The sequence below is a fragment of the Malassezia globosa genome, assembly GCF_000181695.2.
Source record: "Malassezia globosa CBS 7966 chromosome Unknown mgl_sf_3.1, whole genome shotgun sequence".
NCBI lineage: Eukaryota > Fungi > Basidiomycota > Malasseziomycetes > Malasseziales > Malasseziaceae > Malassezia > Malassezia globosa.
In genome coordinates this window covers 840,424-865,222 of record NW_001849871.1, presented here as the reverse complement: position 1 = coordinate 865,222, position 24,799 = coordinate 840,424, and the positions used below count along the sequence as shown (strand labels likewise).

At 49.4% G+C, this 24,799-nt stretch overlaps 10 protein-coding genes across 10 annotated transcripts; 5 read left to right on the top strand and 5 right to left on the bottom strand.

The window, feature by feature from the left end:
• Positions 1-396: 396 nt before the first annotated feature.
• Positions 397-1,932, top strand: MGL_1733 (uncharacterized protein; the record flags this gene model as incomplete). Its single annotated transcript, XM_001731498.1, has 1 exon — positions 397-1,932. The coding sequence occupies one exon, from the start codon at positions 397-399 to the stop codon at positions 1,930-1,932; it is 1,536 nt and encodes a 511-aa protein (XP_001731550.1).
• An 874-nt stretch (positions 1,933-2,806) lies between these two features.
• On the bottom strand, positions 2,807-3,430 carry MGL_1732 (uncharacterized protein; the record flags this gene model as incomplete). Its single annotated transcript, XM_001731497.1, has 1 exon — positions 2,807-3,430. One exon carries the CDS (start codon positions 3,428-3,430, stop codon positions 2,807-2,809), a length of 624 nt encoding a protein of 207 aa, XP_001731549.1.
• Positions 3,431-5,719: 2,289 nt separating this feature from the next.
• MGL_1731 (uncharacterized protein) lies at positions 5,720-6,319 on the top strand (the record flags this gene model as incomplete). Its single annotated transcript, XM_001731496.1, has 3 exons — positions 5,720-5,738; positions 5,771-6,081; positions 6,221-6,319. The coding sequence occupies 3 exons, from the start codon at positions 5,720-5,722 to the stop codon at positions 6,317-6,319; spliced, it is 429 nt and encodes a 142-aa protein (XP_001731548.1).
• MGL_1730 (uncharacterized protein) lies at positions 6,262-8,337 on the bottom strand (the record flags this gene model as incomplete). The annotated part of the gene is made up of 1 exon (XM_001731495.1): positions 6,262-8,337. The coding sequence occupies one exon, from the start codon at positions 8,335-8,337 to the stop codon at positions 6,262-6,264; it is 2,076 nt and encodes a 691-aa protein (XP_001731547.1).
• A 2,787-nt stretch (positions 8,338-11,124) lies between these two features.
• Positions 11,125-14,016, top strand: MGL_1729 (uncharacterized protein; the record flags this gene model as incomplete). Its single annotated transcript, XM_001731494.1, has 1 exon — positions 11,125-14,016. One exon carries the CDS (start codon positions 11,125-11,127, stop codon positions 14,014-14,016), a length of 2,892 nt encoding a protein of 963 aa, XP_001731546.1.
• A 75-nt stretch (positions 14,017-14,091) lies between these two features.
• MGL_1728 (uncharacterized protein) lies at positions 14,092-15,463 on the bottom strand (the record flags this gene model as incomplete). The annotated part of the gene is made up of 2 exons (XM_001731493.1): positions 14,092-15,264; positions 15,293-15,463. 2 exons carry the CDS (start codon positions 15,461-15,463, stop codon positions 14,092-14,094), a joined length of 1,344 nt encoding a protein of 447 aa, XP_001731545.1.
• Positions 15,464-15,831: 368 nt separating this feature from the next.
• Positions 15,832-17,880, bottom strand: MGL_1727 (uncharacterized protein; the record flags this gene model as incomplete). Its single annotated transcript, XM_001731492.1, has 1 exon — positions 15,832-17,880. One exon carries the CDS (start codon positions 17,878-17,880, stop codon positions 15,832-15,834), a length of 2,049 nt encoding a protein of 682 aa, XP_001731544.1.
• Positions 17,881-19,991: 2,111 nt separating this feature from the next.
• Positions 19,992-21,569, top strand: MGL_1726 (uncharacterized protein; the record flags this gene model as incomplete). The annotated part of the gene is made up of 1 exon (XM_001731491.1): positions 19,992-21,569. One exon carries the CDS (start codon positions 19,992-19,994, stop codon positions 21,567-21,569), a length of 1,578 nt encoding a protein of 525 aa, XP_001731543.1.
• Positions 21,570-21,784: 215 nt separating this feature from the next.
• MGL_1725 (uncharacterized protein) lies at positions 21,785-23,470 on the bottom strand (the record flags this gene model as incomplete). Its single annotated transcript, XM_001731490.1, has 1 exon — positions 21,785-23,470. One exon carries the CDS (start codon positions 23,468-23,470, stop codon positions 21,785-21,787), a length of 1,686 nt encoding a protein of 561 aa, XP_001731542.1.
• Positions 23,471-24,343: 873 nt separating this feature from the next.
• Positions 24,344-24,763, top strand: MGL_1724 (uncharacterized protein; the record flags this gene model as incomplete). Its single annotated transcript, XM_001731489.1, has 1 exon — positions 24,344-24,763. One exon carries the CDS (start codon positions 24,344-24,346, stop codon positions 24,761-24,763), a length of 420 nt encoding a protein of 139 aa, XP_001731541.1.
• Between the last annotated feature and the right edge of the window lie 36 nt (positions 24,764-24,799).

Here is a 24,799-nt window from a genome sequence, read left to right as displayed (position 1 = left end):
CATGCCTAAATTATCTTTGCCACAGCTTTTTCGAAAACAAAGGGAATTTGTTGAATACGCGCTGAGCCCAATTTTGCTCAAGCGCATTTTTTGGGCGTTGCGCACGTGTGGAGTCCCAACTTGTAGACCTGACGTATCTCGATATGTCTAGATGAGGCTGTCAAATCAGCACTGACAACCGGGACGCCGCGTTCTAATTTGTAAAAAAGCATACGCAAATACGGGAAAACAAGCTCGTTGAACCAATAGGAGGTACGATTCGAAATTTCTGGACAGGGTCCCTTTATCTGTGCGCCCAACCTTCGACGTCTGTGCTTTGCCGGGTAAGGGCAACACAAAGTATAAAAGGAGACTTCCCCTCGCCCCGTTTCCTGCTACACAATACTTGTCTCTAAAATGTCGGAAACTTGTACTGTTGTTACTCCTACTGGACGTGAAATCACGGTCCCTACTGGCCTTTTGATTGACGGTGGTTTCCGTCCTGCACAGGCAAATGACAAGCTGGACGTATACAATCCCGCCACTGGCTCAGTCATAGCGTCTATAAGCGGCGGTGATCAAGCTGACGTCGATGCTGCTGTCAGGGCGGCCCGCAATGCATTCGACAACGCATGGGGGAAGCATACGACGCCTGACCAACGTGCTGCTCTGCTTAACAAATGGGCTGATCTGATTGAAGCACACACCGATGAACTAGCAGAGCTCGAATCATTGAACAACGGGAAGCCTGTCTGGATTTCCAAGTCTATGGACATTGCTACAAGCGTGAAAACGTTGCGTTACTATGCAGGTCTTGCCGATAAACTAAATGGACGAACTATCGAACTTGCTGAGGGCAAGCGCCTTGCCTTTACAAGGCTGGTCCCGTATGGTGTTTGTGGTCAAATCATCCCTTGGAACTATCCGATCATGATGTTTGCTTGGAAGGTTGCTCCTGCTCTGGCTGCTGGCAATACCATCGTGATGAAGCCAGCTGAAATTACTCCACTCACGGCGCAGAAGCTTGCCGAGCTCTCTATCGAAGCCGGCTTCCCCTCTGGCGTGGTCAATGTTGTGAACGGTCTGGGCTCTAAGGTCGGTAAAGCTATCTCCGAACACAAGGGCATCAACAAAGTTGCCTTTACCGGCTCTACGGCTACCGGTCGTACAATTGCTTCGGCTGCTTCTGCCTCGAACCTTAAAAAGGTTTCACTCGAGTTGGGCGGAAAGTCTCCTATGATCGTGTTTGAAGATGCTGACCTTGAGCAATCTGCCAAGTGGATCGCAATGGGCTTCCTTTTCAACATGGGTCAAAACTGCACTGCCGGCACGCGCGTATTTATTCACAATTCCATTAAGGACAAGTTCCTCAACTTGCTACTTGACACGATGAAGCAGCACAAGGTTGGCGATCCGTTTGACCCAAGTACCTTCCAAGGCCCACAAGTTAGTGAAAGCCAATATAAACGTATATTAAGCTACATTCAATCCGGAAAGGAACAAGGTGCGAAGGTTTTGTACGGTGGTGAACCTTATAAGATGGAGGACGAGAAGTTCAAGAATGGTTACTGGATTCAGCCTACACTATTCGGCGACTGCAAAAAGGGAATGAAAATTGTCGATGAGGAGATCTTCGGCCCCGTGGCTTGCGTCTTCACCTTTGACACAGAAGAAGAGGCCATCGAAATGGCGAACGATACAGACTATGGATTAGCTGCTGGTGTCTTTTCGAAAGACTCTGACCGCTGCATGCGCGTCGTACATGCTCTTGAAGCTGGTACCGTCTGGTGCAATAACCAGCAGATCCTCAACCCTGCTGTGCCATTCGGTGGTATGAAGCAATCTGGTATCGGTCGTGAGCTTGGTTACGAAGGTATCCACGAATATGTACAGACAAAGGCTATCAACTGGAATTATGGTGAAAAGCTCGAGTGGCCACCCTCAGGTCACTAAAATGTGTTCCTATTATTTGAACTTGGTTCTTTAACCCTGACGTACATAGTTTCTTGCAACTTGAATTTGCTCTCGATACATGATATAGACTGTTGACAGAAGGCATTTTTGTCTGTTCAACGGCGTTATGGCTGTATGCATGAGTCGGTCATTCGTATAATTTATCTGAGTGGTACGCGTGATCTGTGTTCAGTACTGCCGGTAACGCAGCGGCCCCTGCTCAAGCTACTTTAACACATGCCTTTGGCGCAGATCCAATTATTGATAGGATACCAACGGCTGGAGATCGAAGCATGCTTGAGCCCAAAAAGCGTGACTTATATTTTTGTTTGATACTATTTGCGCGGATTCTTGAGCATCATCTTAACATATCTGCTGTCGTTACCGACGGTATCAAGGGTGGTGCGAAACTTTGTGCCACACAGCTAGGTACAGTTTTTGTCCTTTGTCCATGATCAGATGCCAAATTCATCTATAGTTTAGCCCACGAGAAATCAAGAGTCTCACATACTGAGGTCACAGTCACATTGTCGGGCCGCGTTGCAAGTGAATCGTCTAATCGGATGTATTCCGACTATCACAGAACTGGTGCGCCTTTACTATCTCAGTGTTTACGATACGCACATGGCGTTACAAGCCGCTTATGGCAGCAGAGATAATCACGACTATGATGCTTCGCGGGCTGCACAAGGTGTAACTCTTGCTCAAGAGAACCGGCTGATTACCTTGCCGTAACACTACAAACGATTGACGCGCCCATATGAAGATTAACGTAAACTCGTCATTAACATTCAAAATCAATCAGAAACATAAACTAAAAATGCAAAATAACTTTTCCAATTCCCTTCCAACCAATTCATCTCAAGCTCGAAGGTTACTTACAGCTGTCTGATACATCACGAGCAAGGTAGAAGTACTCGTCCATGTTCTTATACAAGTTCGCCTCAAGATGGGCTGTGCCGTCTTTATTAATACCAATAAAGTTTTGCGGAACATCTGACTGGTATCCAAGTAGCGAAACTGTTGGAGGACACATGGGCACTCCCTGAGAAGCAGCGAACCACTGACGGCGAAGTGTCATTCCATCCTTGGCGCACTTCTCAAGGGTGACGCGACCGTTGTTGATGAACAAAAACTCGGGCTCGCCTTTCTCCTTGCCACCAATAACAATCGAGCCAGACGTTACGCACATGTCTGAGTCCTTCTTACTGCGTATTTGACCGTAAGCAGCACCGAATCCAGCACCAGCAAATTCGTTTGACGGCGCTTTGCAGCTGTAGAATTCGAATTCTTGATCAGTCTTGAGAACTTCGTGAAGTGTGGAAAGATTATCAGTCGAATCAAATTCAAAGATCGACTTGGCGCCAGTAGCACTGTTGTGTCCAATGAGTCTACCGGACCTGCCCGTAGACTTGCATTCCATGTCTCTCTTAGCAGAGGGCACGGCCTCTGCAAGAGCGATGCAAACAGCAATTATGGCCGAAAACGTTAGCTTCATGGTTCTTTACTCCTTAACTAAGGGCAATGGTCAAGTTACCCCATTTGTGGTCCTTTATTTATAGTTAATGCAGGCTTTGGTTTGTGGAAAAAATCGTTAACTGTCCATAATTCAATTGTCGTTTGGTACGTTGGAACGTCAAAATGTTTCGGCATGAAAAGTCATGTGCCTCAATCGTAGATTTTAATTTGTCAGTTCAACGTTTAAATCTGGAATTCGAAATGCAATTGGTTATGCGCTCAACTTGAACACTCAGGTCCAGGTCTTAACTTGGCATTAGCGACAATTTACTGGTTAATCTTGATAGTGCACAGCCGAATTTTGAGAAACCAAATGCCAGGATTTTGTCGGAATGCTATGCACGAGTGGTCTCGGTTTGTCCATTGCGACCAATGCCAACAGTCTTAACATGCCCCCCTCGGAACTTGATTACTTTCTCTAAGATATTTGCATCAAGCCCTTGAGCTAGCCCCTGAGTTAAAATAGGTTTGTCCCATTTCAGCCCTTCCATACGGCTAGAGTACGGTAACCTGTTGTTACAATTTTTGTCAGAGTATGCTTGGGTTTGGGCATGCAACCAACGCCTGCGGCGCTGTTTCTGAGAGAGATTTCGTTTGTTTTTAAAACGAATGCACGGGATCGTTGGCGTTACTAAGTCATTCGCCTGCGACGAAAGCGTTCGTTCATCCGTGCAATGTAGACATCGCTTCAGTACATAAGATTTTTTACGTTGCTCTAATAAGTTAGCTTGAGTGTAGCGAAGACGGGGCATACCTTTAATCATGGTGCTGCATGAAAGGCCGTCTACCAAAGGCCGGAAACAACGCCGACAAACACTATGCTTGATTGACGGATCAACACGGATGACAGCTCGCCTCGCTAATGCAAAAAATTGGCGCATGCACAAAGGTGTGTCCCACACAGCATTTGTCTGGTTCTGTAGCAACATTTGAATTTCATAACAAAACGCACGTTGGTACATGTAATTAAGCGTGTGAAACACATCAGGGTTTGGAACGGCGAGATTCATCCTTGCATCTTGGACATCAAGCTGCTTTGATTTCCCTCTCTCTGATCTGGCGACTTGTTTCGATACTGGGCGTTTAATGTACGAAAGAGAATGTATTTGTCTGCGTAAGTGTCATGAACATACTTCTTCAAAGAATCCAAGTCTTCATCTCGATAGGAAAAGTTTAACAAGGCTCCCTGATCCTGACATATGTTAAGTTTAATGCAATCTTACCTCAAGAAGTTCATCCATCCGCACTCCTACTTGGATACGTCGTTTTCGCTCCTCAATGGGCTCCATCTCTAACATGCCGTGTGACAACAGCGAATGCCCACATCTCCCGCAGGTCGGCCAAATGCGCAGTAAATCGTCGACAGAATCCAAAGTTTGCTCTCCTACTTGAACCCGCAGCGATTTAGGAGGAACCAAGCCTTGACATTCGCAATTCGACCGGCCAGGTTGAGAAGTGATGCGCACGTTCTCGTACGGCGAGTTAGGATTGGGCTCTAGAAGCCATCCATATAGACAGGGTGAATGCCTTGCCACTTTGACGAGCGATGTAGCTTCTGAACATTCCTGAGCTTGGCTTATACGTGCTGCGTATGTCCATGACATGAGGTCGTAGCAACAGATGAACTATTTATTTGTGGAGAAGCTCCTTTCTTTTCAACAGTCTATGTGGGTGCTCCTCATCTGTGGCCTGCTCACCGTTCTTTGCGGTGCAATGTTGCGACGGACAGCACGATGGGACCCGCGCGATAAGGTTGGTACCTCGTGTCACTAAATCCAAAGAAAGTATTAGTTACGGGCGGATCCCAAGGTTTGGGCCTCGCACTTGCCACACTACTGGCATCACGCGGTGCTCATGTCGTCATTTGCAGCCGTTCAGAAGCAAAACTTGAGCTCGCTCTGAGGAAAATAGAAACTTTCCGTCAGCAAGAAAAACAGCACCTATCTTACGTGGTTGCAGATGTATCGACTTTTGCAGCCGCTTCTGCTGCATTGAAGGACTGTCCCATCTCAATTGATACAGTATTTTGTTGCGCTGGAGCGGCCACACCTGGCTACTTCCTCGATCAAACCGAAGCAGAATTCGACAAGGGTATCAGTCTCATTTACAAAACAGCACTCTCGACTGCTCACGTATGTATGCTTACTCTGACTCACACTTTCAGGCTGCGGCACTATTCATGAAACAGAATCGGACGCACGGCAAAATCATCTTCACTGGAAGTGTTTTGAGCTTGATGGGGATGGTAGGATACACTCAATATTCCCCAATGAAGTACGCTATTCGCGGTAAGCAAAGCTTTTTACTGATGACGGACTAGGCTTGGCCGAATCCCTTCGCTCAGAGTTGCAAATGCATGGTATCCAAGTACATATGTACTTCCCCGCAACGATCCTTTCCCCTGGTCTGGAGGAAGAGAACAAATCCAAACCTCAGCTTACGAAGGATATCGAAGGTACCGACGAAGGATTGACGCCAGAGGCTTGCGCCCAACATCTTCTTCGTGGTGTTGAACGCAACGAGTTCTCTATCACAGACGGATTGGTTGGCCTACTATTGCGCATATCCTCAGGCGGATGTGCCCCAGGAAACAATTTTTTGCTAGATTCCATTTTTATGCTTCCAAGTCGGGTATGTTGTTTTCTTAACGCAATCAAGTCTCACATTACAGTGGGCTCTTCTCGTGTGGCGCCGTTTTATAGCCGATCGAATGATCCAACAACATCAGCATTCCGTTAGTTGGTGAGGACATGGTCTTTTTCAAATCTAGATTCAACTCAAATTATGTACATCGGTGATCCTGAAATGCAGTCAAACTGGTTTCGATTCATGTAGCTTAGCACCGCATGTGCTCGCTTCACTTTTGTGATGACGGTTAAGCGCGTCTAAACGCGCAAACGTTTTCCCACAACTTTCGCATTGATAAGGCTTGATATTTAAATGCAAATTGTGATGCCGTTTGCAGTCATGCGTTCTAGCAAAACTGCGCCCGCATCCAGGCCATTCACATTTGAATGGTCGTTCGTCCATGTGAGAGCGCATGTGACCTCGTAAGTTATATTGGCGCGTAAACGTGGAGCCACAATCTGGGAAGGGACACGTAAAGAGCGCCTCTGCTTTCCTTCTCGAGGCAGATGCTGCTTGTGCGGCTGTAGTCGTGACAACAGGTGTATGAGTTTGGGCGGCTGTTTGGAGAGCGTTATCCATTGGTTCAACTTTAACTTTACTTCTGGATGGGCTAGAATCAACCATCTGACTCGAGAGTTCAGGCTTCAGTTGCGGCTCATTCTTTGATCGTTCCAAATCTAGCTTATCATTTGGATCAGAGATATTTCCAGTGTCCATCACCTGACCAGCAGGTGATGCTTGAAATTCTGAAGGTTTGCCTGGCGAAGAGGCACAGCGAACCATCGCAGGAGATAGAACTTGTGAGTCGCCTGTCGTAGGTAAATGGTTAAGCAAAGGGAAGCCTTGGTGTGTAAGGTCTAAGGAATTGCCCCAAGAGCTTATTCCTCCTACACGTACACGACCATGAAAATCTTCGGAAATAGCAGCCCGCATATGTCTCCGAGCACTTCTGGGATGACCTGGATATCTCACACTTCCTGGGAAAGTCAAGGTTGATGTGTTGACTGCATGCCCATACGCGTCCAACGGATGAAGCGAATCACTCTTATGCCCTGCCTGAGAGTTATTAAGCGGAAATCTCCACTGAGACATCCGCAAAGCCGAATCATAAATAGCACTTTCCTCCAAGCTCCTCTCTGACTCGGGGGTTAGACTTCGAGTTGATGCGTGATACGGACTCACAGAACGTGAGCTCCGCCCACTTGGACAAGTTCGAATTGGCCCCGTAGAACTTTCCTCTTTTGCATCTTCGAGCGTCGTTTCGTATAAGTTTTGACTGGAGAGTGCATCCACGATTGAACTATCCACTAATGGGGTTGGATTCATCATTGTGGGGATATACGATGGGTCCAATGTAGCAGCCGACTTCCCAGCCTGTTCCAAGGTGTTTTGGAGTGAGGATTTTGCTTGAGTCATTGAAGTTGCGTCACCATCTCCTTCCATTGCTCCGGGAGCTGATGCGGTAGATTGCGAAGCGACATGTGACACCGGGTGCTTTTCTGCGTGCAGATTCAATGACCCAAAGTTAAAGGCCGAATCCTGTTCATCTGAATGTGTTAAATTCATCGAAGGCCTATCCGTCTGGGCGCGACTGCCCATAGAGTTGATCAAGTACGATAAGTCATCAATGGGTGATGGAAGAGCGTCCATAGAGGGTCCAAGCATTGAGGGCGTGCGTGGACCAACGTCAGACACGGAGCGACGTTTTTTCCAGCCGATAACAGGTTGCAGACCCGAAGTAGGTGAGTCAATCTTTCCATCTCCCATAAAACCCATGTTCACATCCAACTTTAAGAAACCCTTAAGGTTTGAAGAATCTTGTCGACGAACGCCGTTTGTAGGATCCAATACATTCTCAGGCCCTGTCTGGCGAGTAGAAAAACATGGCGTTCCTGATGACATGGCAGAGTCTGGTGAATAATAAACCGACATAGACGAACTGAGATCTTCTTGATTCCCTAGAATAACTGACTTTGATACATGAGATGCATACGCTCCTTGTTTAGGACATAAGGGTGAAGATGAACCGAATACATTCATCATCGCCATAGGATCTTGCCCACTAGGTAAAGGCCCCGCCTCAGAAACATTAATAATGGGAGGCTCGGCTGGATTGTTTGAAGGCGCAGGATTCGTTTGCATACTTGGATCACAAGATGAGATGCCATTCCATGAGGAGCCAACTTGACCAGCAAGTTGTGGCATTGTAACATTGCTACCGGGAATATACAGTACGGGCTGCTCCATTGTGCGTGTCATGGATCCGGTGCGAGTCGTACAATTCAGATCTTGGGACATGGAGCTCAGAGATCCATTATCCGGGTGGTAAGATACAGACTCAACCTGAGACAATGGAGCAGAAGAATTGATACCCGCATCCACCATTGGGAAACGGGAGCCTGGTCCTGGACAGTTCCAGCTTAAGGTATCCATACGAAAGCAAAGTATATAACAAACCACAGTAAGTGTTCGAAACTTCGTCGCAACCAAGCAAAAAAAAATCCAAAATCAATCAACAGTATGAAATTGTCTCAGACTCGTCTTGCTTAAGGTTCCTCGTATATGCTAAATTCTTGAAGCAAGCTTTAGTTCATGCTTCGTGAGTTGGAACCACTCGCCCTGAGCGTATGCAACTCTTGGGCACACAGCAAAAAGATGCCAACTCCTAGTCGTACAGTTAAGCACCTGCGACAATCTGCTAGGGGAACCCCACAGCTCTGGGCAAGACTACCATCCGATAGGACCAAGTCAAATCTGAGTGGCCCATTTCCCTTTTTTCTTATGGAGCAAGTTACTATTTCTTGCACGTCTTTGCCAATCACAAACTATCTACCTTTTAATGTCGTGTCATCATTTGTCATTTGGTGCGTATGATGGATGGCGTCAAGTTGGGCAAATCCGACCGCTAGCCGTACAAAATATAGCCATGCGCATTAAGGGGTGTTTCCCCAAGAATGAGCTAGCACAATAGTTTGAATGGCGTCGACAAAGGTGATGCCCCGTGCGTTATGCCCTTGCATTTCATGGTTTGGAATCGTTTCGCTGTTCATCGACTTCTGTCGCTGTGAAATTCAGTATATATTGATGCTAGAAATGTGAACATGATTCTATGCCTGAGTGTTCTGAAGGGTGGCGTATTGTTTTCTTCGCCTCACGTTGAATAAAATGCAAGATTTTTTTGGGGGGGGGGGAGGGGGAGGATAGCTAGTTCAGGTTTGCACCTCGTAGACATATAGACATATCTGGCGCTTGTTAGTTTTCCCGCACTCCCTTATAGTAAAGCTTTTGACCACTGTGCTTTCTTGCAAGTCGCTCATAGTGGCAGCGCCAGGAGCATGCCCAATCATGTTGTAAAACATAATTGATGCATACTTGAGCGCATTCGTTATAGGCTCACATGTCTCGAGATTGGCGTCTTGTTTGCACTGGGACCTGTGACATTACCAGAGCGCACTGAGTGCGATATGACTCGCACACACACGTACAACCATTCTCTGACTGGTCCCAACATATAATCAGTATGATATTGAACTAAGTACGTCACTTTGCCATAAGACGTCCTGATTCGTGGCACATTGATATTCTCGTGACCTATGTTGATCTTGCGTTGAAGACAATTCGTCACAGCGACTGCCAAATTAATCGCTTTAGAGTCATGTCCACTAGTATATTACCAAGCAAGAAATTCGGTATCGAGGAATGATGTCCTGCTACCAATCTCAATACCGTTCTCCACACATGTAGGCCTTTGCGTATGCAAATGTGTTACTGCATGGCGGCACGAACCTCGACTATGTTTCTTGTATGGCAGTCACTGACGTCAAAAATACATGTTAAGTCTCATTTCGCTAACCTCTAATGCACCTTTTACAGCTGCATTTTTATTTTTGGTAACCAACAATATACAATATCAACTCTGATTTATTGCGAGATGTGACGGTCCATTTGATGGCTACGTGACTGTGATTATGCAGTATCTCAATTGTAATGATTTTGGGGAAGCATGAAAAGGGTCTTGTCAGGTTGTCTAGCAGGAGAAATGGTCAAAATGCAATGAATGGATGTACCATACAATGCTCCAACACTTTCTTATTCGATTCAATTCAGTCTCTTAACCAATCGTAGACGTTATACTAATTTCAAAATATCGACTCCTCATGCATGCTTATGATTCGTTTGAACGCCTAAGATTTGCGAATGACACCCAAAATATCCCGTCTTTCGCTTGATTTGTCTCAAATCAATATGAGGATGGCAAGGTCATTATTAGCAGCTGAAACTTCTATGAATAAATGGGTCTAGCCTTGCGGTTTTGATATTTCAATGCATATCCGGATATTGTGGTAACTTCACCCCAGAATCGTAAAATTTTGAGGGGTGCGCAAGGCCATTTGGTGTTATTTCAAACTTTACCCGCTGCTCTCGACGTCAAGTATTACAAAATCCGGTCTGTTTCGGCGACCATGATGCTGCGATGAGAATGTGCTGGCGAGTGCGCATGAAATTCTTACACATCGAAACTGAACCCTCTGTCGAAACTCACCATTGTTTAATAATCTTATGTATCAGTTCACCGCTAGAAATACCTGTCGCAGAGTACCTCCGTAATTGTCATTCTCCTATCCGCTTTGGACGTAGGCTTGGCTTGACAGGCTTTGGACAATTCAGAAACTATTTATTGACATGATGTCTTTACTATCTGCTATGTAAAAGGCCCAACGAGTGATTGAGTCAAACTGCATGCGGCTTCCATCGACTTTGTGAATAAGCCAAGCATGATGAAAGAGCCAAGGTTAATAATCTAGGCAAGCGTTGCAAATTGTACCCATCTGTCCAAGTCATGAGTTGCCAAAAATCTCCACTCATGGCTAAAGCATGTAGGAACACACCTCCACAGATAGCTCTTTTGTTCGTCGATCTTCTCGCAACGTGGCTTTCCGCCAGTGTATGCCTCTTGGGCTTAGCCTAGCACGACTCGTTCACCCGGCACCAAGACGGTTTTCTTCTGGCATATTTCTTTCTTGTTGTCTTTCTAGAAAGTTGTCTATGTCGAATTCAAGCGCGACTGTGGTGAACGAATGGCCAGCGGCGAAGGTTCGCAGCACCTTTTTGGATTTCTTCCGTGAAAAGGAGCACACGTTCGTGCCGTCGAGCTCAACTGTCCCTTACGATGATCCAACACTCCTTTTTGCCAATGCTGGAATGAACCAGTACAAATCTATATTCTTGGGGACAGTGGATCCATCGTCCGAATTTTCGAAACTACGTCGCGCTGTGAACTCGCAGAAATGTATTCGCGCAGGTGGTAAGCACAACGACTTGGATGATGTTGGTAAAGACACATACCATCACACATTTTTCGAAATGCTGGGCAACTGGAGTTTCGGTGACTATTTCAAGGAGGAAGCTATCAGTTTCGCTTGGAAACTTTTGACAGAAGTGTATGGGTTGCCCAGCGACCGTCTTTATGTAACCTATTTCGAGGGAGACCCAAAGCAGGGCCTTGAACCTGACGTTGAAACACTCGAGATCTGGCGAAAAGTCGGTGTGCCTGATGAACGTATTCTTAAGGGCAATGCAAAAGACAACTTTTGGGAAATGGGTGCAACTGGCCCCTGCGGTCCATGCAGTGAGATCCATTTTGATCGTGTAGGAGGCCGAAATGCTGCAAGCCTTGTGAACATGGACGACCCTGATGTTATTGAGGTGTGGAACAATGTGTTTATTCAATTCAATCGAGAGGAGGATGGCTCACTTCGTCCCCTACCTGCACGCCACATCGATACAGGCATGGGCTTTGAACGTCTTGTCTCCATTTTGCAGGATAAGCGGTCTAACTATGATACGGACGTTTTCATGCCCCTGTTTTCCCGTATTCAAGAACTAACTGGTGCCCGTCCTTACAGCGGCAAGCTTGGCGCTGAGGATGTAGATGGCCTCGACACTGCATATCGTGTGGTAGCTGACCACATTCGAACGCTGACATTTGCGATTAGTGACGGTTGCATTCCCGACAAAGATGGTCGTGGCTACGTGTTGCGTCGTATCTTGCGTCGTGGTACGCGCTTTGTCCGCAAGTACTTCCAGGTCCCGATTGGTGCATTTTTCTCCCAGTTAGTCCCTACGCTGGTTGAGCAGATGGGCTCATTTTTCCCTGAGATCACGAGGAAAACCAAGGAGTTGCAGGCGATCCTTAATGAAGAGGAGCAATCTTTCGCGCGTACTCTGGACCGGGGCGAGAAGTTGTTCGAACAGTACGCGAATGCTGCACGCACCGAAGGACGCACGAAGTTGAGCGGTGCAGATGTATGGCGATTGTACGACACGTATGGTTTCCCGGTAGACCTGACTAGCATCATGGCAGAAGAGCAAGGCCTTACCTTTGACCAGGCTGAATTTGAAAAGGCACAAGCTGAAAGCAAAGAGGCTAGCAAGGGTCAAGGCAAACAACAGGAGGCCCTTGCTGTTAAGCTTGATGTGCATGATCTTGGCCACTTGGATGCAGATGCCTCCGTTCCTCAAACGAACGACGTATTCAAGTACGACACACCGTCTATGCAGGCTCATGTGAAGGCGATCTTCCAGGAACACAAATTTGTGAGTGATTCGAACTCGTTGGCAAAGGCGGGTGAACCATTCGGCATTCTTCTCGATCAAACCAACATGTATGCTGAAAGCGGCGGTCAGCAGGCTGATACGGGTAGTCTTGTGATTGATGGCAAAGCTGAGTTCGAGGTCTCCGACGTACAGGCGTCTAATGGATATGTGTTGCACATCGGCTTCCTCAAGTACGGTAAACTGAGTGTGGGCGACCAGGTTGTCGTCAGTTACGACGAATCGCGACGCCGTCCCCTTCAAAATAACCATACAGGTACACACATTTTAAACTTTGGACTACGAGAGATTTTGGGTGACCATGTGGATCAGAAGGGCTCGTTGGTGGCACCTTCCAAGCTCCGCTTCGACTTCTCGCACAAGGCCCCGGTTAACGTGTCAGAGCTACAAAAGATCGAGGACATTAGCAACTCGTTTATTGAGCGAGACGTGAGTGTATATGCCAAAGACATGGTACTTGAGGAAGCATACAAGATTCCTGGTCTTCGTGCTGTATTTGGTGAATCTTATCCGAACCCTGTGCGTGTCGTTGCTCTGGAATTTGATATTGATCAGATGGCCAAGGATCTAACGAACCCACGCTGGCGTCAAACCTCTATCGAATTTTGTGGTGGTACTCATGTCAAGAAGACCGGTGAGATTGGCCGTTTGGTTGTCACAGAAGAGAGCGGTATTGCTAAAGGCATTCGCCGCATCGTCGCTGTGACCGGTGACGAGGCTGTGGCTGTGACCGCTACGGCAGACGAAGCATCCAAGCGCCTCGACGAGATTGATCAAGTATCAGATGATGTCGCTAAGGAGGCACAGCTGAAAGCTTTCAGTGTCGAGCTTGCACGCATGGATATCAGCGTAGTTCGTAAAGATGAACTCAAGGCACGCTTTACCAAGATTCGTAAAGCTCTCGACACGCGTCTCAAGGCACGCGCTGCAGCAGATGTAAAGGTGGCCCAGGAGGCAGTGCAAACGTATTTCAACGAGAATCCTGACGCGCGTGTTTACATTGCCCAGCTCGACACAGGTGCCAACTCAAAAGCGTTGCAGTCGGGTGTCGCTGTCGCTCGAAAGCTAAACAAGTCTGTGTACCTGTTTGCTCGCGAGTCTGGCTCCGAAAAAACCAAGACGCTATACGGCAACTTTGTGCCGAAAGATGAGCTTGAGCGTGGCCTCGACGCTGTCTCGTGGAATAAGGCTGTATCGGAAAAACTACAAGGCCGGGGAGGCGGTAAACCCGATGGAGCACAAGGCCAAGGCGAAGGGACGAAGGCCGACGTGGATGAGGCAATCAAGTTAGCTCAATCTTTCTTCGACATGCAGCTCAAATAATGCACGCAACTAGGTTTCCAGCTTTTGTTCTTGCTCTTCATCACCACAACATGGTTGACAAGTCTTATGACATAACTATGGAACTCGAGGAATGGACGCCTCGGGAATTAGCCATTCTAGTGCAAGAGCGATTATCATTTGTGCAGCCACAACAAGACATATGATGGGTCCACCTATCGGCCCGCCGATAGACATATAGCGTTCGAACCGTTCCGTGACTGACCGGTTCGGAGACGCCATGGCCCGAGCATATACCGTCTCTAGTCTTCGTGTTGTTTCAGACCACGAATACATAGAAGCCACCTTGTAGTGTTGTTCATGCGGATCGTGTTGCCCTGTGCGGAGGTACTCGATCGCTAGTGACATTTCGCTGACTATTGATTCCACGCATGGCTCAGCGAGTCGCATCATTGACGAAGGCAACAACTCAGGAATGCCACCCACTTTGGTTGTGACAATGTACAAGCCGGCACAGGTGGCCTCGATGATTGATGTACCGAACGCCTCTGTTAATGATGTGTTGAGGAAGAGTTGTCCACGATTCAGATGCGTGCGGATGTCGCGCTGTCGTACGGCTCCGACTAATTCCACACGGTCCTGGAGCATGTATCGTTCGCGCATTTGCTCAAGCTCCACATACTTCGGTCCATCACCACCAATGACAAAGCGGATGTCGGAGTGGCGTTCACAGAGTACGGGAATCGCGCCCAGAAGCAAGTCGATGCCCTTGCGATACATGAGGCGACTAAGCACGACAACACATATATCCTTGATAGCATGGGATGTTGGGTCCGGAAACAGCTGTTGAGCGTCTACAGCATTTGGGATCGTGGACACGTTTTCGGGTCGCAACGAGGCGCGAAGAACGGTATTTTCACGCCCTGTGTGGCTTACACACACCACATGATCGACATCAGCAAGGGCAAACTTCAGCAACTTGTTTGTCAATATACTGCCGACATCGGCAAAGCCGAACAGAGAGTGATCAGTAAACACGGCTTTGAGACCCAAGCATTTGGCATGGAAGAGTCCCTCATGAGCCATACTTGAAAGTGCCTGGTGTCCGTGTACAAGTTGAATCTGCTCGCGAATCAGGATAGTTCGAAGTACGGGCATCAGTCCAAAAAAATTTGGCAGCGTGTCCTGACGAACAAGCACAGCATAAGGCACGTAATAGACTTTCATCCCTGCTGCTAGGTATCTCACACCTACACGATCCGGTGCATAGGCATGTGTAACGACAATCACCTAAATAAGCAGACCCGTTCATACATACCTTGTGACCACGACGAATTAGTTGCTGTCCGATCATATACATATGGCCTTCAACGCCTCCTACGTTCGGAAAAAAGAAATCCGACAACAGCCTGTCGTCAATCGGCACAATCAGCTTACGCGATTCGCAATGGCGCTGTGAGACGCGGCGCATTTGAAGTATGTGCGGCATTTTCATGTAGTAATGGCACGAGCAGTTTCTCATGAAGCAACTTTTGCGTGTAGGATTGTGCGCCATCTGGCAGAGGAATACGCCAATGACACGCCAATTCCACGAGGAGTGCACGCTGCAACGTAATTAGGTAAGTCGCTTGGGTTGAGACTTCTTCAAGCTCATTGTCATGAAGAGCCTGCCATGCTAGCTGCGCGCATTCATGTAGTGACGCCGGCGGCACCATGTTATCTGACAAACATGCATAATACGCGCGTAGTACATCTGTGACGGGATCGTAGTATTGGTTGGCAGCCTCTGTCGGAAATAGCGATGTCTCATCGACAAATGAAGCTGGGCAAGTCTGTTAGCAACGACACACGAAAAGCTCAAGAATACATACGAGCGATTGGAACCAAAAGTTTCCACACATATGAATGAAAGGCAGGATCGCGCAAGCGACGCCGCCAAATCTCTCGCGTACAAGCTTCAGAGCCACGATGGAGCGCATAAATACAAGCAAAGCGCCCGCCCTTTGTATGATCTGACTCTTGCAGTTGACATGCGGCTTCTCGAACGTCAGAGTCATCATCGTGAAGCAAGCGTAAAAGTATGAGATCCTTTTGAATATGCGACGTGTGCACGTGCTGGAGGGCATATGCGACCCCAAGGCGAGATGCGGGCGATGCCTCTGCATGTGAACATTGATCCCAGATCCAGAAACACGCCTCTAGCATGTCAGACCGGTCAGACCGAACCGCACGGCCCGTCAGCGGCAAGAGAGCTTCAAGAAGCAATACTGACTCTGTCGATGCAGCTAATACGATCAATTTTTGAGCATAAGTATCCTCGAGCTCGCATCCGAGCACGTTGATTAAATGAGCCGCACGTGAACGAGCATGGAGCGACACATGCACATCGAAGAGGAGCGTATGCATCAGGGCGTTGTGCACCTCCACCTTGTCCCATTGGGCAACTTCGAGCATGGCTGGGTCTTGGTAAAGGATATCGATCGTCGCTGACCGTATGTCATGATCTGCATGCAGGACGGCAAGAGGCAACATGTCTACACGCATCGCCATAGTGAGGGCGACTGGGAGGAGCCACACCGTGAACGGATCACGAGCAACGTTCCACGGTGGATTCAAAAGGTCGTGGATCCATGAGGCTAGCCACGGCTTCACTGCCTCGAGTGCATTGCATTTCCTTGCCACTTGAAGAAAAGATGCAAGTGTAACAGGGCAGTCATTATCAGTGAGCAAATCCATGCGACTCTCAATATCAGCCTTATAAGTAGGGCTTGCCCAGTGCTCCAAGACAGCAAGCGTGCCAGCCAACGCATTTTGATTACGAGTCGTGGCCTGCTGAAGCAGTCGCTTTACAGATGCGTGCTGCTCACTAAGCGGTACAAGGACAGCATAACAATGTGCAGCTAATGCGCGAAGGGCCGCTTGACGACTCTGCGTGCATCGCTCCACGGCCGCCAGCAGTGATGGACTGCATATAGACGCATCAGACTGTGAGAACAAACACAAAACTGCATAAAGAGCTGACGCATAGCCCAGGTCTGTATCCTCCTGGCCTGCATACGTCTCGAGTGTATCTGTTAGAGCCTGTGCAAGCGTCTCGCTGCCACGCCACAACGTTTCAAGCCTTGCACCGCGTCGATGCGAACCGGGACCTCGGGTGCTAAATGCGTTTGTTCCAAAATATCGAGCAATGATCACGGAGAATAGCATCATTGCTGCATTCCGTACACTCCAATGGACAGACTGGAATGATGTGACAGCACATGCAAGTACCTGTCCTAAGTGCAATTTCATGGTTGGAGCCATGGTACTGTCCATTACAAGCACACGTAGAATGTGTAATGCATGAATCGATCTTATCCGCTCTGTCCCTTTGGCCATATTCAACAGGCGTGAGACGCATGTACGCGTCAGATCCACAAGCTTGGTGCCCGAATGTGCACTGAGCAATGCAAGCACAGCAAACCCAAGACCGGCGCCACGTCGAGTTGTGCTCAGAGATGCTGCATATTGATCAGCATGATCCAGGCATGCTTGAAGCCACAAGGACGGCCCGTCCATGCCACGCTCACAAATCGCACGTGCCAAGCTTTGATAGTGTGGATAGACTGTGCTGAATGCACCGCGGTGCCGGATACGTAAGAGCCACAGCATGAAGAGATCGCTCGCTCGCTTGATATTTTGTTCGGTCATGTGATTGCGCGTGATGATTTCGAGCAAAGCAGCAACTTCTTTCATGGCTCGCCACGAAAATGAGAGGATACGCTGTGATGTAACGGATGTGAATTGAGCTCCTGTGTCGTGCTGCTCAACTGTATCATAAGTTTCGTCATCTTCATGCTCCTGCGCACGAGCGAGTTCAGAGTGATCGTCTGCATTTTCTGGCGCTGCTGCACATAGTACAGGCATAACTAGGGTCCAAACCCGCTGCACTTCCTCGAACAGTCGTTCAAATGGTACAAGAACAGATGCTAAAGCTCCTGCCTCTTCTACAGCCGCACTTACGAGGTATGATATTGCAGCCAATGTGCCGTGAAGACCCTGGCAAGATGCATGCGTTAATGAAGCAGCTGCTTCATCCAGCTGCGTTTCTAGGCGATGTAGATGAATGTCCAGCAAGGCACATGTCCAATTCGATTCGTTTTTACGCTCTTCTGAGAATACAAAAAAGTGCAAACGCGATAGAATTGGCACGTGCGAAGGCGCAGCGCATGCTTCGTGGTATAGCTTCAGAAGCTGGACACCAGCATATGCATCAGATTCCTTTGTTCCAGTAAGTCGTCGAAGGCTCGGCTCGACCACGTGTGTCCACACAAACTCTGGATCGTCCCAAACACGAGCCACCACGATGTGCGAGGCCTATCAAGACCAACACTGCAATCGACTGTATGTCGTCATATGTGCTTTCTGTTGCGAGACACAGCAAGCGATGCACGAGAGCTGGCGTAGGTGTTAGCGGGGTCAGTTGGGCTGCAGGGAAAGTTTTCTGTGCTTTTTGCAATGCACGCACAGCATCAGTGAGTGAGCCCTCGCGCATTGTGGCATTCTGCAAGTCAGTGGATATTGTTTTTGTTGCTTCAAGAAGTAGGTATAGACACGAAACAGCGAGAATCGTACGGGCGTATGGTGCACCTGGATGCAGTGCATGTGCCAAGGAGTTGAACAACGTGCGTAGAAACTCTTGCATTTGCAAAGCGTATTCATCTTTGCGCTTATTCGAGCTAGTTCGGATCCGCACTAGCATCTTGACAAACAAGGCAATGGTGTCTTTTCGAGCGACAGCACTTGTTAGATGCATACTTTCACTATCTTGGAAGAAGTGGTGAAGAATAAGCATTTCCGCGGGCCCTAGCGGCATAGCAGGCGATTTTGCATCAACGCACAATGCCAAGGCAGCTACGCGCATCCGTGGTAAAGAGGAAGTTAGACACACGTCAAGTATCTCTCCAGGAACACACACTTTGTCATCGGATGTGTCTGCAACAACGCATAAGTCATGTACTTTCGCAGCTTGTAAGATTGACATCACCACACGCGAATTTCCGTACATTTCCAAAGCCTGCAAGAGCTTTGGAAAAGTGGATGGGTTTTTGCTAAGCCATGGGTGTATGACATGGGCCACAAGGTGTTCGACGCCACGTTCTTCTGCCGTGCATAAACAGTTTGCCAAAGGATCGAGCCAAACATCCATGACAGTCGATGGATCCAACGCATGCTGCATAAAGGTTATGGCAAGACTTGAACGCTTGCTAATGGATCCAAAGCCCTGCTGGATGCCGAACAGCACACGGGTGTAAAACTCTTGTGGCGCCTCAGCCAATACCTTCAGACCATAATGTGCAAGCAAGGCTTCTTGCACAATAAGATTCGCTTGGCTTTCGCTGTCCGAAAAAGCGGCTTCACGAAGTGAAGAAGCAAAGGTAGGTAGTTCCGTCGTTCTCTCGACGTGATCTAGCGCAGAGCATACCTGCTGGATCAAGGCACGCACGCGTTGCGTCGCCGAAGACGGCGGCAGGTTGAGTACATTCATGATTCTTACCGCCAATAAAGACCAGGCTCTATCATTGCCAAACTGCTTGGGGTCCTCGAGCTTTGCCGTAAGCGCCTCCAGCGCCCTGGTCCAAGCCCGCAAAGCGTCGACGCCGAACGATAACGTGCTGCCTGGACGCCCATTATCGTAGGCATGCGGGCATTGCAGCAAATCTTGCACCTGACCAAGTATACGCAGAAGAGCGACATCCGCGTTTGCTGGTGCCTGGACAAGCGCCGCTAGCTCCGCCTGAACCAGCTCTCGCGCCCCGATGGCGCTGCTCATGAAATGGTAACGGTCGAAGACGGTGAGCGCTGACTAAAACAGGCACAGTGCATTGTGGTGGTGTGTGGATACGAAGATAATTTCCATTTACCAATGGCGCGTGACACGCACGCGTCATTGATTTTGCAAGGGAGAGGAAGGATCTTGCGCAGTCTGTCGGTCTTGGCGCTCAAGAGCCAGTCGCATTTGATCACTGGGTACCGCTATGGCCGAGGAAAGTGGCAGCTTGCACGTTCCGTTGGATGTGCGGCGGGTCATGCTGCGGGCTTTCACAAAGAAACGACACTTGCAGCTCCAATCAGATGCCGTGCAGTTCATGTACAGAACATTGGAGGAACATGACCTGCTTGTGGATGAGGATGCGACAACCGAGGCTATTGATGCTCTAGCAAGTGCTCTGGTCGATCAGCATGTGGCCGGTGCCAATATTGCCGGGTTTGATGGGCATGTCGTCACTGCGCAGGCGCTACAAAAAGTGTACGATCAACTGCTTGTAGAGTCGGCGGACGATGCGAATGCCAATGCGATGCCTTTGACGCAAGGTTCCATACCTGATCTGGCCAGATATTTCAGTGTCTGTGACGCCTTTCATCAGCCATATATTCGGTTTCATGCTCCACGGCAGGTGTTTGAGAAGGTTGGCCGGCGTGGATCACTCTTGTCGGGAGCTCAGGCGCCCAGTGCACACATGGAAGAACGATATCAGCTCTTGCGCAGTATTGTGCTGCGAAATGAGCATTTTTTGCCGGCACTTACGGGACCAACGTCCTCGCGATCTTCTATGATGCAGCTCACGACAACGAAGCATTTACTTGGTCGTCAAGGCGAGCATTGCTTGCTTTTTGGACGACTGTCTACCTCGGCAGACGGCACTTATATCCTGGAAGACACTGAAGGATACGTGCCGTTGGATCTCCAGCAAGCTGTCGCGGGTGAAGGCATCTTTACCGAGGGTGCCTACGTCCTGATCGAAGGCGAGTACACAAACTCGGAGCAGTTGCGTGTGTGGGCGATGGGACATCCGCCTAGTGAGCGCCGCGAGGATGCACGCCAGATTGCTGGACACTTGGACTGGTACGGCACGGGTGCTGTGCCCACGAAACATGTGTCGGCCTTGCGCGCCCAAGAACTTCAACACCCTGATGTGTGTGTGACTGTGCTCTCGGACGTCCACCTGGACGATCCGGTCACACTTGCGCATCTTCGTGCCATCCTCCAAGGGTACCAGGATGCAGACTTTGTACCTCTAGCCATTGTTCTGTGTGGTCACTTTTCATCTACGCCTGTGGAAGTCGATGGTGCTCTAGAGACATACGCTGCGTCGTTTGCTCGTCTCGCTGACATTATGACCCGTTTCCCCCGCCTACTTGAATCCTGTCATTGGGTGTTCGTGCCAGGTGCACGCGATCCAGCAGCTACGCCACTTCTCCCACGACCGCGTATTCCAGCGCCACTCGTAGAGCGGTTCGAGCGTCGTCTTCCGCGCGACTTTTGTGAAACGCGCCTGCATTGGATGAGTAATCCGTGTCGCTTGGTATACTTCTCGCAAGACATTGTGATTTTCCGCGATAACATCATGAGCAAGATGCTTCGTAGCGCGATGCTGCTCAAAGATCATCTCGAGGCAGGCGACTTGCAGAAGTATCTGGTGTCGACGCTGCTGGATCAGGCGCATCTGTGTCCGTTGCCGCCGCAGGTGCGCCCAATTCTTTGGGAATACGCTCATGCACTACGTTTATACCCCATGCCAAGTGCGGTACGTCTCAAAGCTGAGCCATCCTAAACTCTTTCCTCCCATTCTCACTTACCCACTTACTAGCTTGTACTTGCGGATCACTATGATCGATTTGAACTAACGTATGAAGGATGCCATGTGTTCAATCCCGGCTCGTTTCGTGGCCGAGCAAGTTGGACAACGTACTACCCAGCTACGGGCCATGCAGAACGAAGGTACGTTGGTGGACGCCATTTTTTTGTTCTCGCAGCCATCATATTTGCTTACGCTTCTGATAGTGAGCTGCCAGAGTCATGAGGATCACGCTTATGTTGGAAAGTATATCCATATAGACGCGCAGTAAGCAGTGATGTGCGCGCATGTCGAACTTGCAAGAGTCGCTTCAACTCAGGATCCTGTGCATATGCTGCCCGATATGTATTTGTCGTGAGTGTCGCAAAATGGCGCGATATCGCGCCTAGGTCGGCGAGCATGTTGGATTCCGACACGAAGGAAAATGCATGCATGCCTTCAGTCTGCGACAACACTGGCGACGTTTTTGGCGTGCACACATTCCACAGAATCCCTCGGAGGCACCAGTCTTCCGGCAGGTCTGCTTGCGCTGGTGGCAGTAAGGCAGCTTCATCGGTTGGCCGCGAACCAAAAACATCGCCACATGCATATGATGCGAGCTGACTCCACGGAAGCCGGTCGCGAAGAACCTCACACACCGCAGAAATATGGGGCTCATCCGTACGAAGCGTCAGCACATACAAAAATGAAAGCATGACGGTCAGGAACATGCCCGGCGCATTGATATGTGCAGCAGGATCATTGAGCGCCAGGCTCAGGCGACGTGTGGCCATATCAACTAGCGTGATAGCCAGTGCCAACGCACATGACAAGGGCATCGGCATATTGTAATTATCGCATGCGGCTAGGATACTCGCAACGTCACGGGGTTGAGACACATGTGTCTGAGTGGCCAGCTGGATTTGCTTATATAGATCCGGGAGCAATGTCGCACATGAGTCCGACAGCGGGCGTGCATCTGACGGTATATGGAACGCACCGAGGTGGCGCGCCGGTACCCAGGCATCTTCACGACCGAATTCAAGAATAGCCGCAGCCGTACATACACTTATCATGCACCATTCGGTCTCGAGTAGGGGACATGGATCTTGAGTGAGGTGGTGTGCTAGACGATTCAGTACGCCCTCGAACGTGTCGAGTTCAACTCGCATGAGCAACAAGCCGAGCAGGTGCGCGAACAAGTCATGCGCCGGTGAGCGTATTGCAACACGCGTCTGTTGCACTTTCCGGTGAACCAGCTCCAGCATAATTTCTCGCGTCTCTAGACGCGGATGCACGACTTGCAAACTCTTGCAATAGTAGTACATGGAAAGGAGCACATCTCGTTCACACAGTTCACCCAGTGCTGCATACCAGCGGCCATCGTCCGGCACGTCGCGAGCGGCTATGCCGTACCAGTGAGCTGCCGTCGAGCGCCATGCTTCGCATTCTTCATAGTACAGGCTGTGCGGCGTCCCGAGCGAGCGGCAGTATTGCAGTGTTGCCAGCTGTTGCCGGGCCAGTTCGCCCAGCCATTCCACACAAGCGCGACGCACGCGCCCCTCAGATGCACGCTCATACGTATACGCACACAATGCGTATGTGTCACAAAGCATGCGTTCCAGCACGTCAATTACGATGACAATCGGCGCCATGCGCACGTGCGAGTCTTTAGGCGCCACGAGCCATTCCGTCGTTGCTGTGCGGTCCATCGTCGCCATAGTATTTAGTGTAGTGAGTACCAGCTCTAGCGGCGTATGTATACCACGCGAGTAGGTGCGAGCGATGATTTTATAGATATCTGGCAGCTGTCTTGCATGTGGGTGTCGAACCTCGCGCTGGAGAAGCTCGATCAGCGAAATACTCGCATTGATCATACTGAATTCAAAGTCAGACATGATCCTCAAGATGCAATACAAATACATACATGCGTTGGTGGTAATGTAGATCAAGAATCCCTTGTGTTCCGCGCACGGGCGCCTGCATCGCTAAATCGTGGGCATCAATTCGAGAGAGAAGTTCAGCAGCAGTAAGTGCTGCATATGTTCTTGAGCTACGTCGGCCATGCGCTGGGCGCGGTGCTGGTGCTGGCGGTGCCGAACTGAGTTCTGCATTGGTTGACGACGTCGCTCTGTTCACATCTGTCGCTGCGGATGGCAGGGCAGACGTTGAGATCTCTGCTGGTGCCACATTTTCCACCAGCTTAGACTGTGCGCTCAGTTGGCGCGGTACGCTTGAGTCCATATACACCAAAGGCTTTCTCACGCGCACAGGTTAGAAAGACCGTCTAAAATGCCAAGCAATCACGACGCAAGTCTGGCGGACGGATCCACCTTGTTTCTTGCTTCTTGCTTCCCCCTTTCGTGCACGACCATCACTGTCCAGTGCGACCAGCCTTTTTCTTTCAATGTATTAGCTAATCGGATCACATCGGGTGCTGACCAGCCCAAATAGGGGATTCCTCTCCACTGGTCTTTCCAGGTGTGCGCGTGAGATTGGAGGAAGACACACCCACGCCGTTCGGCCCCTGCTGTCTGCTGGCAGAAAGAACAGGTGGAGCGTAAGGCCTAATTCCAAGGCAAGAAAGAGGGCTTTTCAATAAACGCGAGATCCACAGGGCCTTAAAATTCAGGCGAGTGTGCCTTTCGATGTTCCTGGGCCGCTCGGCGCTGAGTCGGGTCATGTCGAACGGGATGCGCAGCTTGGTGCTCTCGCACGCCCGACCAAACACTTTACGTGACCGTATCAGCGTGAATGATCTACAAGTACGCATGCAAGCTGGCGTCGACGCTTGGGGCAGATCAGTGCCTCAGCCTTTGCATATCGACGCACACATATTCACCGACGTGGCGCGCGCCGGCCAAAGCGATCATATTCAGCATACCCACAACTATGGCACCTTGTATCGAGCGCTCGAACGTTTTGCTACAGAAAATGCTTGCTCCTCGATGATTCATGCCGCGGAAGGTTGCATGCAAGTGTGCCTGGAAGAGTGCCACGCACCCTATGCGGAAGTACATGTCCGCCTTCCTAGGGCTTTGCTCCATGCAGACGCAGCTGGTATCTCTCTTGTACGCAGTGCACGAGATGCTGCCACTACCCACGGTATGATGCAGCTGGAACATGGCATGCTGCGTATTCATGGACTCCGTGTCGATGCGATTCTTGGTGTCAATCCTTGGGGAACGTGAACATACACAGCGTGTCATCGTGGACATAGACGTATG